General features: G+C 41.8%; 1 protein-coding gene across 1 annotated transcript in view; it reads left to right on the top strand.

Moving 5' to 3' along the window:
* The first annotated feature begins 1177 nt into the window (after positions 1-1177).
* The window catches only part of LOC112232032 (polypeptide N-acetylgalactosaminyltransferase-like 6), a 306399-nt gene continuing 293602 nt past the window's right edge, over positions 1178-13974 (top strand). Inside the window, exons 1-2 of the mRNA XM_042312127.1 lie at positions 1178-1565; positions 1875-2178. Of these exons, the coding sequence (XP_042168061.1) occupies positions 2044-2178 (135 nt within the window). The 5' untranslated portion in view covers positions 1178-1565; positions 1875-2043. The remainder of the gene's footprint in view (positions 1566-1874; positions 2179-13974) is intronic.

Genomic DNA, 13974 nt, shown 5'->3' with positions numbered 1-13974 from the left:
CTACACTACCGGTCAAAAGTTTTAGAACACCTACTCATTCAAGGGTTTTTCTTTATTTGTACTATTTTCTACATTGTGGAATAATAGTGAAGACATCAAAACTATGAAATAACACATATGGAATCATATAGTAACCAAACCACAAATCAAAATATATTTATATTGAGATTCTTCAAATAGCCACCCTTTGCCTTGATGACAGCTTTGCACACTCTTGGCATTCTCTCAACCAGCTTCATGAGGTCATCACCTGGAATGCATTTCAGTCAACAGGGGTGCCTTATTAAAAGTTCATTTGTGGAATTTCTTTCCTTCTTAATGATGAGGTGTTATGCCGTGGGGGTGCTTTGCTGGTGACACTGTCTGTAATTTATTTAAAATTCAAGGCACACTTAATTAGCAGCATTCTGCAGCGATACACTATCCCATCTGGTTTGGGCTTAGTGGGATTATCATTTGTTTTTCAACAGGACAATGACCCAACACACCTCCAGGCTGTGTAAGGGTTATTTTACCAAGAAGGACAATGATGGAGTGCTGTATCAGATGACATGGCCTCCACAATCCCCCAACCTCAACCAAATTTAAATTGTTTGGGATGAGTCGGACCACAGAGTGAAGGAAAAGCAGCCAACAAGTGAACAGCATATGTGGGAACTCCTTCAAGACTGTTGGAAAAAAATTCCAGGTGAAGCTGGTTGAGAGAATGTCAAGAGTGTGCAAAGCTGTCATCAAGGCAAAGGGTGGCTACTTTAAATAATCATTTAATTAACACTTTTTTTGGTTACTACATGATTCCATATGTGTCATTTCATTGTTTTGGTGTCTTCACTATTATTCTACAATGTAGAAAATAGTACAAATTAAGAAAAATCCTTGAATGAGTAGGTGTTCTAAAACTTTTGACTGGTAGTGTATGTCTACCTCAATATAAAATGTTTATCATCTGCAATTGATTACTCCTATAGTGACAGGTGATGACATTTCTGCCTTTCTATCAATATTCAGTATCAGTGCAGTGCACATGATTAGATTCTGCATTTCATCAACACTTTCATTTGAATGCCAGACTGCAAAATTGTTAGGCTATCTATTCAAAGTGCATCAGGCAGCCGTCCAATGCATCACTGCGCTTTGTTCTCTCGTCCGCTGTTTCGTGCCAAAGTGCTGTCGGATTCACAGCTATGTGGTCGCGTTGGCGCTCCTTGTCCCTATCCCACACCTCTCTCTTGCCTTTGAAGGGATCGCCAAGCCGTAGGAATGTTCCCACATTAATGCGCAGTGCACGTGGTTCTTAACCGCAATATCTAAAAATCCGGTATTGAGGAGCGACATTGCGAAAGGAGGGGGAGAACATAATTTCTACCTAGATGTGGGAGAAATGCAGCTCGTGAGGGATTTTCTGATTCATGAAGAGCGCGAGACGGACTCGAAATTCCCTCACGTGCGCATCGTGGGAGATAAAGCTGTTCAACGCTTCTATTTTTTGATTTGTAACAGAAATGCGGCCGAAAAGGTCCTAAACAATCACGGTAAATGAGGCAACACGCAAATACGCACCGACAGTAAGTCATTGTGATGTGTTTAGTGCTGTCTGTTTAACCATTTGCGCTGTAAGTAGTAGGGTCAGCTTTTATTTATTTGAAACTGAAAGGTGTCACTATCTTCTTCATCTCTGGTTTGAATTTAGTGACACATGTATTTCAATGAATGTTAACTATGAGAGCATAGCCTACTGTTAGACTGGTAGTGTTTTTTTGTGCAACAAATTGTTTAAATTAGTGGAATGGTGGCTTCTCAGTCCTCTATATTTGCGATTAGGCTAAATGTCAGTAAGAGGTCTACATGCTGATACATTTTATTGTTTATTTTAGGTGAACGTTTGTCAACAGCTCCAGGAGGTGGTTTGCCACCGACCAACAAATAATATTTCAACCCGAGTGGCACGAGCCAAGAAGAACGGTCTCCGTAGTTTTTAGATAGAAGAACGGACTCCGTAGTTTTTAGATATTGGGATTATATCTTCTTACTTGGGTGTCCACGATGAAGAGGAGACAGAAGCGAGTGTTGCAAATGGCCTTCGTATTCATGGTGGCTTTGATATTTCTGCCAAACGTCGGACTGTGGTCTTTATACCGGGAGAAACACCTGATGAAGTCGCACGAAGCCGGCGAACAGGTACGTCTAAAGTCAAATTATGTTGGCTTTGCCACTTTTTAAGCACTAATTTCGCCTCATTTCAAACTGGTGTAGCCTACAGTAACTAACTGGTGTTACAAAGTTGATAATTTTTAAGTTCATGTAAAGTAATTGTGAGTTGGTGGGAAAAGTAATTTGACAACAACATGTGCAGTCATGGCTTGAGCAACAGTGTTAGTTAGGAAGGCTCATCAATCATCATTATCGCATCATCAGTTAGGCCCACATATCATGCATCTTTTCATCAACTTTATACTAGGCAAATTTAAATCTGGACCTTGAAGCCCAGTTGCACTGCTGATTTTAATTCTTCCCCTCTGAAGGTCTGATTTAGATGGGTGTGGGGCACCAGTTGGGTGCAGAAAATTAGGCCTTTCAGATAGAACATACCATAGAACAACCATATATAGTATTTGTTTAATATAGCCTGATGTTATCCTAATTCTAACCATTAAATGCAAAACAATTAAAAAAAATGTTTTTATACATTTCCTTGGGTGAAAGATGTGTATGTATACATTATACTTTAGGCAAGCAATCGAGAGTCACCTCTGTGTAAGAGTACATTTAGTTCCTGGTTTAAATTGTACCCAAGTTATTTTGCATCCAGGCCAATGTCCCTCAAATATGATAATATGTCAAACTTCGTTGTGATTGTTGCAGGCCCGGCACCAGGATAAAGTGACAAAGGGTGCAGTTGAAATCGGCGATGGGGCACACTTTTGGGGCGTAATTACATTTGAATTATATTAAATTCTGCTTATATCACGCTACACCACAATAAACATAAAGTTCAAATGCCGAGACTCCATGACCTCTGAGTGCTTTTGAAGTGGCAGGTTGGTGTGCACTCTATCGGCACAAAGGACAATGCTCTACACACTAAAGCGATGGCGCTTTGGTAATGAATATAGGCTACAAGATACATAGGGTAATTCACCTATTACAAACAGCCTATGTGAATGCAGCTGTACACACAGCCGTCTTACTGAAATAATGCAAACTAAATGCTGAAAGTAGTAACCTAGTTATTAATGCAGGCAAACAAAAAATATTGAATAGTAGTTTGGCTTAGAATACAGACAATGTGAACAAATGAATGTGAACAGAACGAAACAGCGATACCAAGTATGCCTAGTAAACAAAATATCAAATCAATAAAGGCATGACAAAATATATATTTAGGCTAGTTACTTTAACAGTAAACAAGCAGAGTAAACAAAAATCAAATAACCCCAAAAACCCAAAACACAGCCTACAGCCTACTTCGGTGAGATGCAGCCATGCACCTCTGTCTTGCCAAACAAACAGGCCTGTAGGCCCGGTTCAAACATGGAAAGTCATGGCGCTCATGAGTTCAGCAACATGTTGTGATATGGTACAATACACTTCTGTGGATCAAAATCAATCCACATAATCAATTAAGCAATGCCAGGCTACCATACATTTCCAATACGTACAGTTTACAACCACAAAAACCAATAGGCTACCAAGGAAGCCATAATAGAATGTGTCTATTTCTATGATGAAACATACTGATATGTAGCTATACCCAGGGGCGTCATTTGGGTTCTTGCATTAGAATAATATTGAATTCTGCTTATATCACGCTATACCACAGTAAACATAAACGTTCAAATGTCGAGAACATTGAGTGCTATTGACCACGAAGTGGCAGGTTGGTGCAAAATCTCAGCGGCGCTCTATCAGCACCATGGACAGCGCCCTACAAACTTAAAGGCCTATAGTCTGGCTAAGGAAGTCATTTTGCCATTCCATACCATAGGTTTTTGATGAAAGTACGCCACTGTCTGTACCACCAAGACTTTGATAACAATCAACCAGCTAGATTGTTTCTTACCTTTTCAGAAGAGTTGCAGCCTCCTTGATGCTCTGTGGAACTTCCTGATTAATCGTTCATTTCACTCTCCCCAAAATATTCTTCTAAGATCCCCAAGAAATGCCAGTTGGATTAGTTGAGTGAACACATTTGTCAAAGTGGAAAATTAGTTCTCGCATGTAGCTGTGGATGCCCCGAAAGACATAGCGTAGAGATGCCCAGAGAATCGTTGCAAGATATCAAGTGTGGTCCATTTCTCCTCATTGGAGCCGGAGCGGGGGCGATTTCGGCAAAAACTGGAGCGCAACACCTAACTCAGCTTCCACCAAATCTGTTTTTCTTAGATCCAGCAGTGGTTTCACCTTTTTCCCATCTAGAAAGTCATGGCTCTCAAGGTTTAACAGAGTCTCCACCAGTTGGCTGTTGCGTTTGCTGAATCGTACTGACATTTCACTGATGACAGCATCCAAGAACAGTCTTTTGCACTCCTTTGTCCTGCTGGCCTACTGTACTGTCCATCACATAAGGCTAGAGATTTGTACTTCCATAACATTGTCATAATTGCTTGGAACTTGTGGTGCGTCAGTGCCACTGGCAATGAACTGTCCACAAATGGCTTCGAACTCGCTGTCACACCCCGGCTTGTCACACCTCAGCACTCCAACGCACTGCGGACCACTTTGACTCCAGTGTAAAGTTCTGTTGCTTTTGCCTGAATACATTTGTTTGGAGGATGGAGAAGACTGAGGATTCTGTGCACCATGGTGGCTGTAAACTTAAAGCCAGGGCCCATCATTGCCCTTAGCAGCCCTGTAGCCTCAAGTCTTACTTCTGTGTTGTACAAACGCATGCATTCGATGTCAGATAGGAACTTCATGATGCTGTAACAACTTTTAACAGCCACTGACACAGTAGCCAGGTGTCCCCTTCTCCATTGGCTACTTTGGCTAAGCCAATTTATGCTATCCACCGTGGCAGTGGCAGATTAGCTGGTTCCAGCTAGCTAAATAGGCTAAGGCTAATAACACTTACGCTTTTTTCAGCTAGCTAAGACGCTAACTAAACTCTGTAGTGGTGGGGTGTGAGGCTGAGTTGAGTGAAGCAGCTTCAACGGTAAACTTGACCCCGCCCTTATAAATCTAAATCAAATATTACAGGCGGAGGCGTATCACGTTATTCACTTAGCCTACCATAGATGAGAAGTGTTTTTTCCTGGGGTTTTTTCAACCAAAGGAGTCATACCTAACCACTTACACAGCACAGCAGAGATACAATTCTTGCACCAACCTGTCACTCAATAATTGTAACTTTTTTTTATATAGGGACATAAAACTAAAACTGAGGGGGGCTAAGCCCGCTTTAGCCCCCACTTGGAGCTGGGCTCAGATTGTGGTGGAAGTCACTGTGCTGTCTCCTAAGTGTGACTTATTATAACAAGGGTAGTTTGGTTCCTGAATGCTGATTGACTGAAACCACTTTCCAGTAATGTGTACATTCAGAATATTATAGCATGAGGTTGGAGTACCATGGCACGAAATCCTCTTTAGCTTGTGTGGCTTGATGATCTCCTTGAACACCTACAGCTCTTTGCCAGCCCTTAATGTTATGTAGCCCTAGCTGCACTCTGTTTAGCCGTGAGGCTTGTTTCAAATATGCCTATCATCTTGTAATCTATTTCTGCTGCTGGGGTGTGCAGTGAAAACTGCCTGAGTCGGTTTATGATTGCATCTCGTCATTGCCTCTTTCTCATTTGCCTGATCGCGATTTGCATTGCCGCATGGCGTAACATTGCCCTTCGGCACTGCATGGCCCCGTCTGTGTGAAGCCTTGACAGTTCATCACCATTAGGCTAACCCAGCCTGTCGCCCTCTAGCTCCGGCCCGGGTTGACAGGGACAGAAACATCAGGCGGTGGTCATTATGTGGGACGACACCTACCGTCCTCTCCTCTCTCCACTGACCTCTACATGATACAGACTGAGTCACCCTGCTGAGATTGTCTCACATTCCATTTCGAGGTTGTCTGTCTCATAGAAAGAATGAGTAGATTGAACAAAGCCCCTTGGACCAGTGCAACTTGATGACCAATGTCCTCTCTTGTCATTCTATTTTTTTATCCACTGAACATAGGAGCCTCAGTAAGTATGTGTTAACTTTAGATTAGTGGTGTGTTGGTATTTTTGGCAGCCATTTTACTGAACAAGGTGATGTCCTTTGGTTTTCTTGTAAGTCCTATTGATTCCTTTTTGTTTAGTTTAATCAATAGTGTCATAGTCTCTAGATTGAGCTCCTATACTACAGGAATTTGATACAAACAAAGCAAATCAAAAAGAAGAAGAAGAAGAAGAAGGTCTAGAACCCTGTAGTTGGGATCAGTAGGTCCCAGAGCAGCAACACAGGCGAGCTGATGAGTTCCTTCCTGATTCCCGTGATTCAGAGCCACCGGGCAGCCAGCCAATCCTCTGAAAGACGGAAGGGAGCGGCAGCGTTATATGCTCTGAGGGAAAGGCTCATCCTCCGTGACAGGCAGCAGAAAAATGTGAACAATCCCTAAGATCAGAATCACCCCGTTTCTGACTCAAAGCCTGCGTCCCAAATTGCACTCTATTCCCTAGTGCTGGTCAAAAGTAGTGCACTACATAGGGAATAGGGTGGCATTTGGAAAGCTGTCCCCTGACTCAAAATCAAAGCAGCTGAAGTTTCACACACCAGCCAACCATTAAAGGAAAAAGAAGCCTGGGCTTGTATCTGTTTGATTGGGCCATTTTGTCTGCAGTCAGGTTGAGATAATTGACATTGGGGATGGATGTTTCTGTTGGGCCCAATTACCAACAAAGCTCACCAGATTGTCATTTTAGTTATTAACCTAGTCACCATGGTGATGTTTAGCCTAATATTACTGACATTATGATGTATTTCACACTATAAACACACTGTAGTTTCTTGTATATGGACATCATGATCCATCAGTCTTTTATGTGATGCATCACATCGGACACATTATTGCCTTTGACCAGTTCTGTAACATTGTTCATACATTTCAATATAAGCAACTGCTTTGTGGTAAGGGACCTGATCTCAGCTCACAGGTACATTTAGTGGCCAACAACAAACAACAGCTAGCATGTGTACTGATGGTGTGTTTTGTACCCTAGATACCAGGTGCACACACACACACACACACACACACACACACACACACACACACACACACACACACACACACACACACACACACACACACACACCAGCTGTCACTTGTGATGGGATGTTTACGTGGGATGATGAGTATGCTAGATTCGTATATATATGATGGCACACTGAGCAGTGACAGAGTGTTAGCAGTCTACACAGGAGTAATGCAGGCTAGGCCTAATAACAATTTGGAAGTGATGGAGGGCAACAGTAGCTGAGATTGTACAATTTATACTGTTAATTTGTAGTAATGGAGCAGTGTACATATGTATAATGCACAATGTCTAGTTTGATGTACTGTTTTATTTATGATGTAGGCGATTGTGTTGTTTTATTCCTGTTTGGACCCCGGGAAGAATAGCTGCTGCCTTGTCAGCAGCTAATGGGGATTCTAATAAATACTAGATGGAAAATAATGTCCTATGAAGCTCTACATCAGTGGTATTCAAACTTTTTCACCAGGATTTCTGGAGACTTTTTCTGGATTAGTGGTTCTCAACCTGGGGTACTAATACCCCTGCAGATACCTGGCCTATCCACAGCCTGGTACTTGGGAATGGGAAGACTCAAGAGCATAGAGTGGCAATAAAAAGTATGTGAACCCCTTGGTCGGCGTCGCCGGTCTTCTAGCCATCATTGATTCACTTTTCATTTTCCATTTGTTTTGTTTTGTCTTCCTACACACCTGGTTTCAATTCCATCATTACATGTTGTGTATTTAACCCTCTGTTCCCCCCATGTCCTTGTCTGGAATTGTTTATTGTAAGTGCTTGTGCACGGTAGGTCTGGTGTGCGATGGGTTTTGTACCCATTGTATTTATTGTTTTGTTTACAGTAATTTTTATATTTAAACTGCGCCGTTGTAACACAGTTTTTGCTCTCCTGCGCCTGACTTCTCTGTCGCCAGCACGCACCCCTTACAACAATAGACAAACACAGTCTGCTTAAACTAATAACACACAATTATATGTTTTCATCTCTTTATTGAACACCGCGTAATCATTCACAGTGCAGGGTGGAAATAAGTATGTGAACCCTTGGATTTAATAACTGGTTGACCCTCCTTTGGCAGCAATAACCTCAACCAAATGTTTTCTGTAGTTGCGGATCAGACCTGCACAATGGACAGGAGGATTTTTGTACCATTCCTCTTTACAAAACTGTTTAAGTTCAGCAATATTCTTGGGATGTCTGGTGTGAACTACTCTCTAGAGGTCATGCCACAGCATCTCAAATCAGGTTGAGGTCAGGACTCTGACTGGGCCACATCCCAGAATTAATATTTTCTTCTATTGAAGCCATTCTGTTGTTGATTTACTTCTGTATTTTGGGTCGTTGTCCTGTTGCGTCACCCAACTTCTGTTGAGCTGCAATTGGAGGACACCCTAACATTCTCCTACAAAATGTCCTTAATCTTAGGTCTTCTGAGATCTCTTTTGTTCGAGGCATGGTTCACATCAGGCGATGCTTCTTGTGAATAGCAAACTCAAATTTTGTGAGCGTTGTTTATAGGGCATGGCAGCTCTAACCAACCTCTCCTATCTCGTCTCATTGATTGGACTCCAGGTTAGATGACTCCTGACTCCAATTAGCTTTTGGCGAAGTCATTAGCCTAGGGGTTCACATACTTTTTTCCACCTACACTGTGAATGTTTAAATTATGTTTTCAATATAGACAATAGAAATACAATCATTTGTGTGTCATTAGTTTAAGCACACTATGTTTGTCTATTGTTGAGACTTGGACGAAGATCAGATAATATTTGATGACCAATTTATGCAGAAATCCAGGTAATTCGAAAGGGTTCACGTACATTTTCTTGCCACTGTAGGCCTAATGATCCACTGCAAATGAGGGGGTATCCTACTTTGGTTGGGGGTGTGATTGGTACTTTCAAATAACCCAAGAATGTTGAGAACCACCTTTAACCTCTGGATCCAACTGAGAGAATGTTGATTTCCTAGTGACTGACTGTTATTGTCAGTATCCATTTCGTGACAGAGTGACAGTTGGAAGAGCAAGGCAGTCATTCTAATTAGGCTACCCGCCACGATGTCATAGGGAGGAGATGCATGATGGTAATGCAGATGCAGAGCTGAGTGACAATGTGGCCGTGGATGAATGATCTACTAAATATATTAGAGCGGAGATGGGGTTTATATAAAAACAAGAAACGCAAGAAGATTTCACGGAATCTATTTTCAGTGTGAGATGGGACAAAACAGGTTGAAAAGGCCATTCGTGATTAGACTTGTAGTGGTTGTCACAAGGCATAAAAACGCTCTGTTGAAGGGACCCGATTTGGTGTGACATGCAAAGACTTCAATTGTGTGAGCGGTAATAGGTTGTTGGTTTCTTGATAGGAATTCAATTGTGACCATGATATTTTGACAATGAATAAGAATATGAATCTCCGGTATTGTTATCGTTCGTCTGAATATGAATTTGAATCAAACTCTCCCCGAATCAACTGTGAAAGAGTATTCCCCATTACCATAGAGAAGGAACACATAATACATTTAGTAATTAAACCTGTCGGTGTTGCCTCAAAGTATTGACTCCTAGCTTCCTCAGTACAGTATATTATTTTATAATGATTCGCTTTCTTAACGACTTCATTTTAATTTCCTTCTGTTTTTATGACACCTCGTTATCTTCTCCCCTCACCGTTAACAGTGTTTTTCTGTAATTACTGTGCTATTTTAGAGAGCTGAGTTGATTGTGTTTCTGTGTTTATATAGTACAACTATCATTATAGAAGTTGTTGTTGTTGTTGTTGGTGGTGAGGTGTTGTATCATCAATGCTGCTATCATCATTTTCACCAGTATCGCAATGAGCTTGATTACCGATCCCTTTCCAAAAATAGGCGTTTTGGTGTTGATGGTGTTGATGTTGAGTTGTTCCTCACATACTTATCATCTACATTCCACTCAGCTCCCCAATACGCTTTCTGGCAGGACCAAGGATTTGCCACATTGTGTATTGATGATATGTATCATGAAGTTTTACATCATTTTCACCTCTATCCACTCCTTAGTCTTGGTCCGTTTAAACCTGATTTGGCAGATGTGCCTTGTGTGCCGCTGACAGGTGGTAGAATGTGGTGGGAGGCTGTTTTGTGTCTTCTGAGAATAAAGGGCATTTCATATGGAGTGACTGCCTGGCCCTGTCTGCATAGTGATATAAAACTACTTATTCACCACCACCGACTCTCGGGAGGTGAGATCTAGACGTAATCATTAAGGGTGATCCATAATGGCATTTGTCAGGGCCCATAGGGTTCTGCTCAGAAGTAGTGCACTATGAAGGGAATAGGGTGCCATTTTGGACGCTACTCAGTGTTGTGACGTGGGCATCTCTATTAAGCTAAAAGCACTCCAATAGCACTTGTTGTGTTTTTTTTCTCATGCTTCTGAGAGTAATGGAAATAGGCTCGATGTAATCACTGCCATTGTACTGTCAGACACTACACAGCAGTGCAATCTGTTTTAATGGTCATGAACTTCTTTCAGTGTAAGATGTAAATATAGACACTTATTCGAGCCTATAAAGCTCACACCTATTTATTCTCCTGGTGGCACTAACCTAAATCAGTGAGAAAGTGTGGACATTGAATGTCTATCCATGTCAACGTGTGATCAGTCTCAAATGCTCCCATACGCTAGACTAGGGCTGCATCTCAAATGGCACCCTATACCCTATAGGCCCTGGTCAAGAGTAGTGCACTATATAGGGAATAGGGTGCCATTTGGGTTACACACTAGGTATACACACCATGAGTGTAATCACATAGATGGGCCATGAATTGTCCCCGGCTTGTTCAACTGTCCCTCAGCACAGAGATGGCTGAGTTACGGCTGTTTAAACTGGCAGCTCTGACTGACTCCTCCACTCTGGCGATTGTTATTCAAGGAGAAAGCAAATCTTCTTATGTTTTATGGCTCTCTTCTCCTCCGCGGCGCCGGCGTCCTACCGTAGATTTACGGGCGTTTCAAACCCACTGCGCAAGGTAATACTTGTCATCGGTGAAACATAACTAACAGTTAAATCAGACAGACAGTTTAACAATGTGGCCTGACAGAGGTTGTAAGAGATTATCGTGAGTCTGAAGGGTCATTATATTGCATCTATTAAAGGCAATCCAAAAACGACTTTTCAATTAAGAGGTTCCCAAGGGAGTAGTTGATCATGGCTGTGACTGTCCACTCCACTTGATGGCTAGTACCTCTAAAAAAAGGTACTTGCTATCTAGCTTTCTCCTCCAGTTATTATCTTGTTGGATAGGCTTACATACAGATGAGTAAAGTTTCAAGTTTTTTTTAAACAATTTTCCTTTTTGCTTTTACATTTCAAACAAGAGATTGTAGATGTTCGAGTTGAAAATGTGATTTTAAAACATAATTGGTTGGAATCACCAGCTCTCAACAAAAATTCCTCTCAGAAATCAATATTTATGATTATATCTTGATCCATGCTGAGATTGCCGGTCAGCCGTGTCTTCCAATCACATCAACCTTTGTTTTCGTCACTGTATGATATGGAGTCAAGTTCGATATGGTTCTGAAAAGGATGCCCCCCTGTCATTATGTCACATAATGTGTGGTGGTAGTCAGTGAAAGGGAGATGTTGTGTCCTGCTGTGTGTTATTGAGTTGTAACCTTTTCGTTGTATCCTACAGTATGTGTGGAAAGGACAAAAAATAGGTGTGTCCTGCATTTGAAAGCAGACAGTTGGCCCAGTCATGTTCTGAAAAGGCCTATTGTCCTTCTCGGTGCAACCAACAGACACACCTAAGAATCAACCCAGCAGGTCGGACACACTGACTGAGTGGTTGAATGAATCGCAGCACACCTATGCTCACAATAAACCAATGATTTATTTTAGCCTTCAAGCAACATGAATTTAAACCACAACCCTACTTGTTAGACTGCCCCCCAAAGAGCCACTAGCATCTTCCACAGCTTCCAGGACAGTTACTGATCATTTACCAGTGAATCATTGTAGCCTAATCACTTCAGTCACCAACGATGGGTATCTCTGTTAGTTATTAACAGCAGTCAGTTCTTTTCTTTGTGTGAAGGACGGGATGTGATATCTGATTGTTGTGGGGAACCGTTGAGAAACTGAGTGATTCGTAATGTGAGGAATATAAATGTCAACAGTGTATTAGGACACCAGAGCTGATTTAAATGATGTTGAAACTGGATCACAGTGGAGGATGGATAGGTGGGTAGGATATTACCTAGGTTTAAATATGAATGAGCTTGATGAGTATCTTTTAATATTGTGCCGGTTCCTCGAGGCTTATTTGAGAGGTGGTCTCAGGTTATCGATTTAAATACCTTTCTATTCCCCCTTTATCCTTTTAATGAACTCCCTTCATCATCCTCCCTCTTTTTTTCCTCCTTTCTTCCTCCTACTAATTCACTGACTGCACTGATGAAAAACCCAAGCTGTCTCCCTAACAAGAAAAGTCCTTGGTGCTTATTAGGATATTTGTGAGTCATTCCACTGTATTATCCTATCTCATTAAAAGCCCACGGTGCAGTTTTTGATTCTCTAATGGAGGAAAACTGTGAGGAATCATGTGTAGCCTGGTTAAACTAGACTGAATGTTCACCTCAATGGAGAGTGCAGCGTTCAGTCTGGTTTAGCCAGGCTAAGAAATGGGTTCCCTGTGTTTTCAATATACAGTGGGACAAAAAATAATTTAGTCAGCGACCAATTGTGCAAGTTCTCCCACTTAAAAAGATGAGAGAGGCCTGTAATTTTCATCATAGTTACACTTCAACTATGACAGACAAAATGAGAAGGAAAAAAAATGATTTTTTATGAATTTATTTGCAAATTATGGTGGAAAATAAGTATTTGGTCACCTACAAACAAGCAAGATTTCTGGCTCTCACCTGTAACTTCTTCTTTAAGAGGCTCCTCTGTCCTCCACTCGTTGCCTGTATTAATGGCACCTGTTTGAACTTGTTATCAGTATAAAAGACACCTGTCCACAACCTCAAACAGTCACACTCCAAACTCCACTATGGCCGAGATCAAAGAGCTGTCAAAGGACACCAGAAACAAAATTGTAGACCTGCACCAGGCTGGGAAGACTGAATCTGCAATAGGTAAGCAGCTTGGTTTGAAGAAATCAACTGTGGGAGCAATTATTAGGAAATGGAAGACATACAAGACCACTGATAATCCCTCTCGATCTGGGGCTCCACGCAAGATCTCACCCCGTGGGGTCAAAATTATCACAAGAACGGTGAGCAAAAATCCCAGAACCACACGGGGGGACCTAGTGAATGACCTGCAGAGAGCTGGGACCAAAGTAACAAAGCCTCCCATCAGTAACACACTATGCTGCCAGGGACTCAAATCCTGCAGTGCCAGACGTGTCCCCCTGCTTAAGCCAGTACATGTCCAGGCCCGTCTGAAGTTTGCTAGAGAGCATTTGGATGATCCAGAAGAAGATTGGGAGAATGTCATATGGTCAGATGAAACCAAAACATAACTTTTTGGTAAAAAATCAAATCGTCGTGTTTGGAGGACAAAGAATGCTGAGTTGCATCCAAAGGACACCATACCTACTGTGAAGCATGGGGGTGGAAACATCATGCTTTGGGGCTGTTTTTCTGCAAAGGGACCAGGACGACTGATCCGTGTAAAGGAAAGAATGAATGGGGCCATGTATCGTGAGATTTTGAGTGAAAACTTCCTTCCACCATCAAGGGCATTGAAG

Source organism: Oncorhynchus tshawytscha, linkage group LG34, assembly GCF_018296145.1.
Source record: "Oncorhynchus tshawytscha isolate Ot180627B linkage group LG34, Otsh_v2.0, whole genome shotgun sequence".
Lineage (NCBI taxonomy): Eukaryota > Metazoa > Chordata > Actinopteri > Salmoniformes > Salmonidae > Oncorhynchus > Oncorhynchus tshawytscha.
Note: the sequence above shows the minus strand (reverse complement) of the source record. Positions and strands in the feature narration are given on the sequence as shown.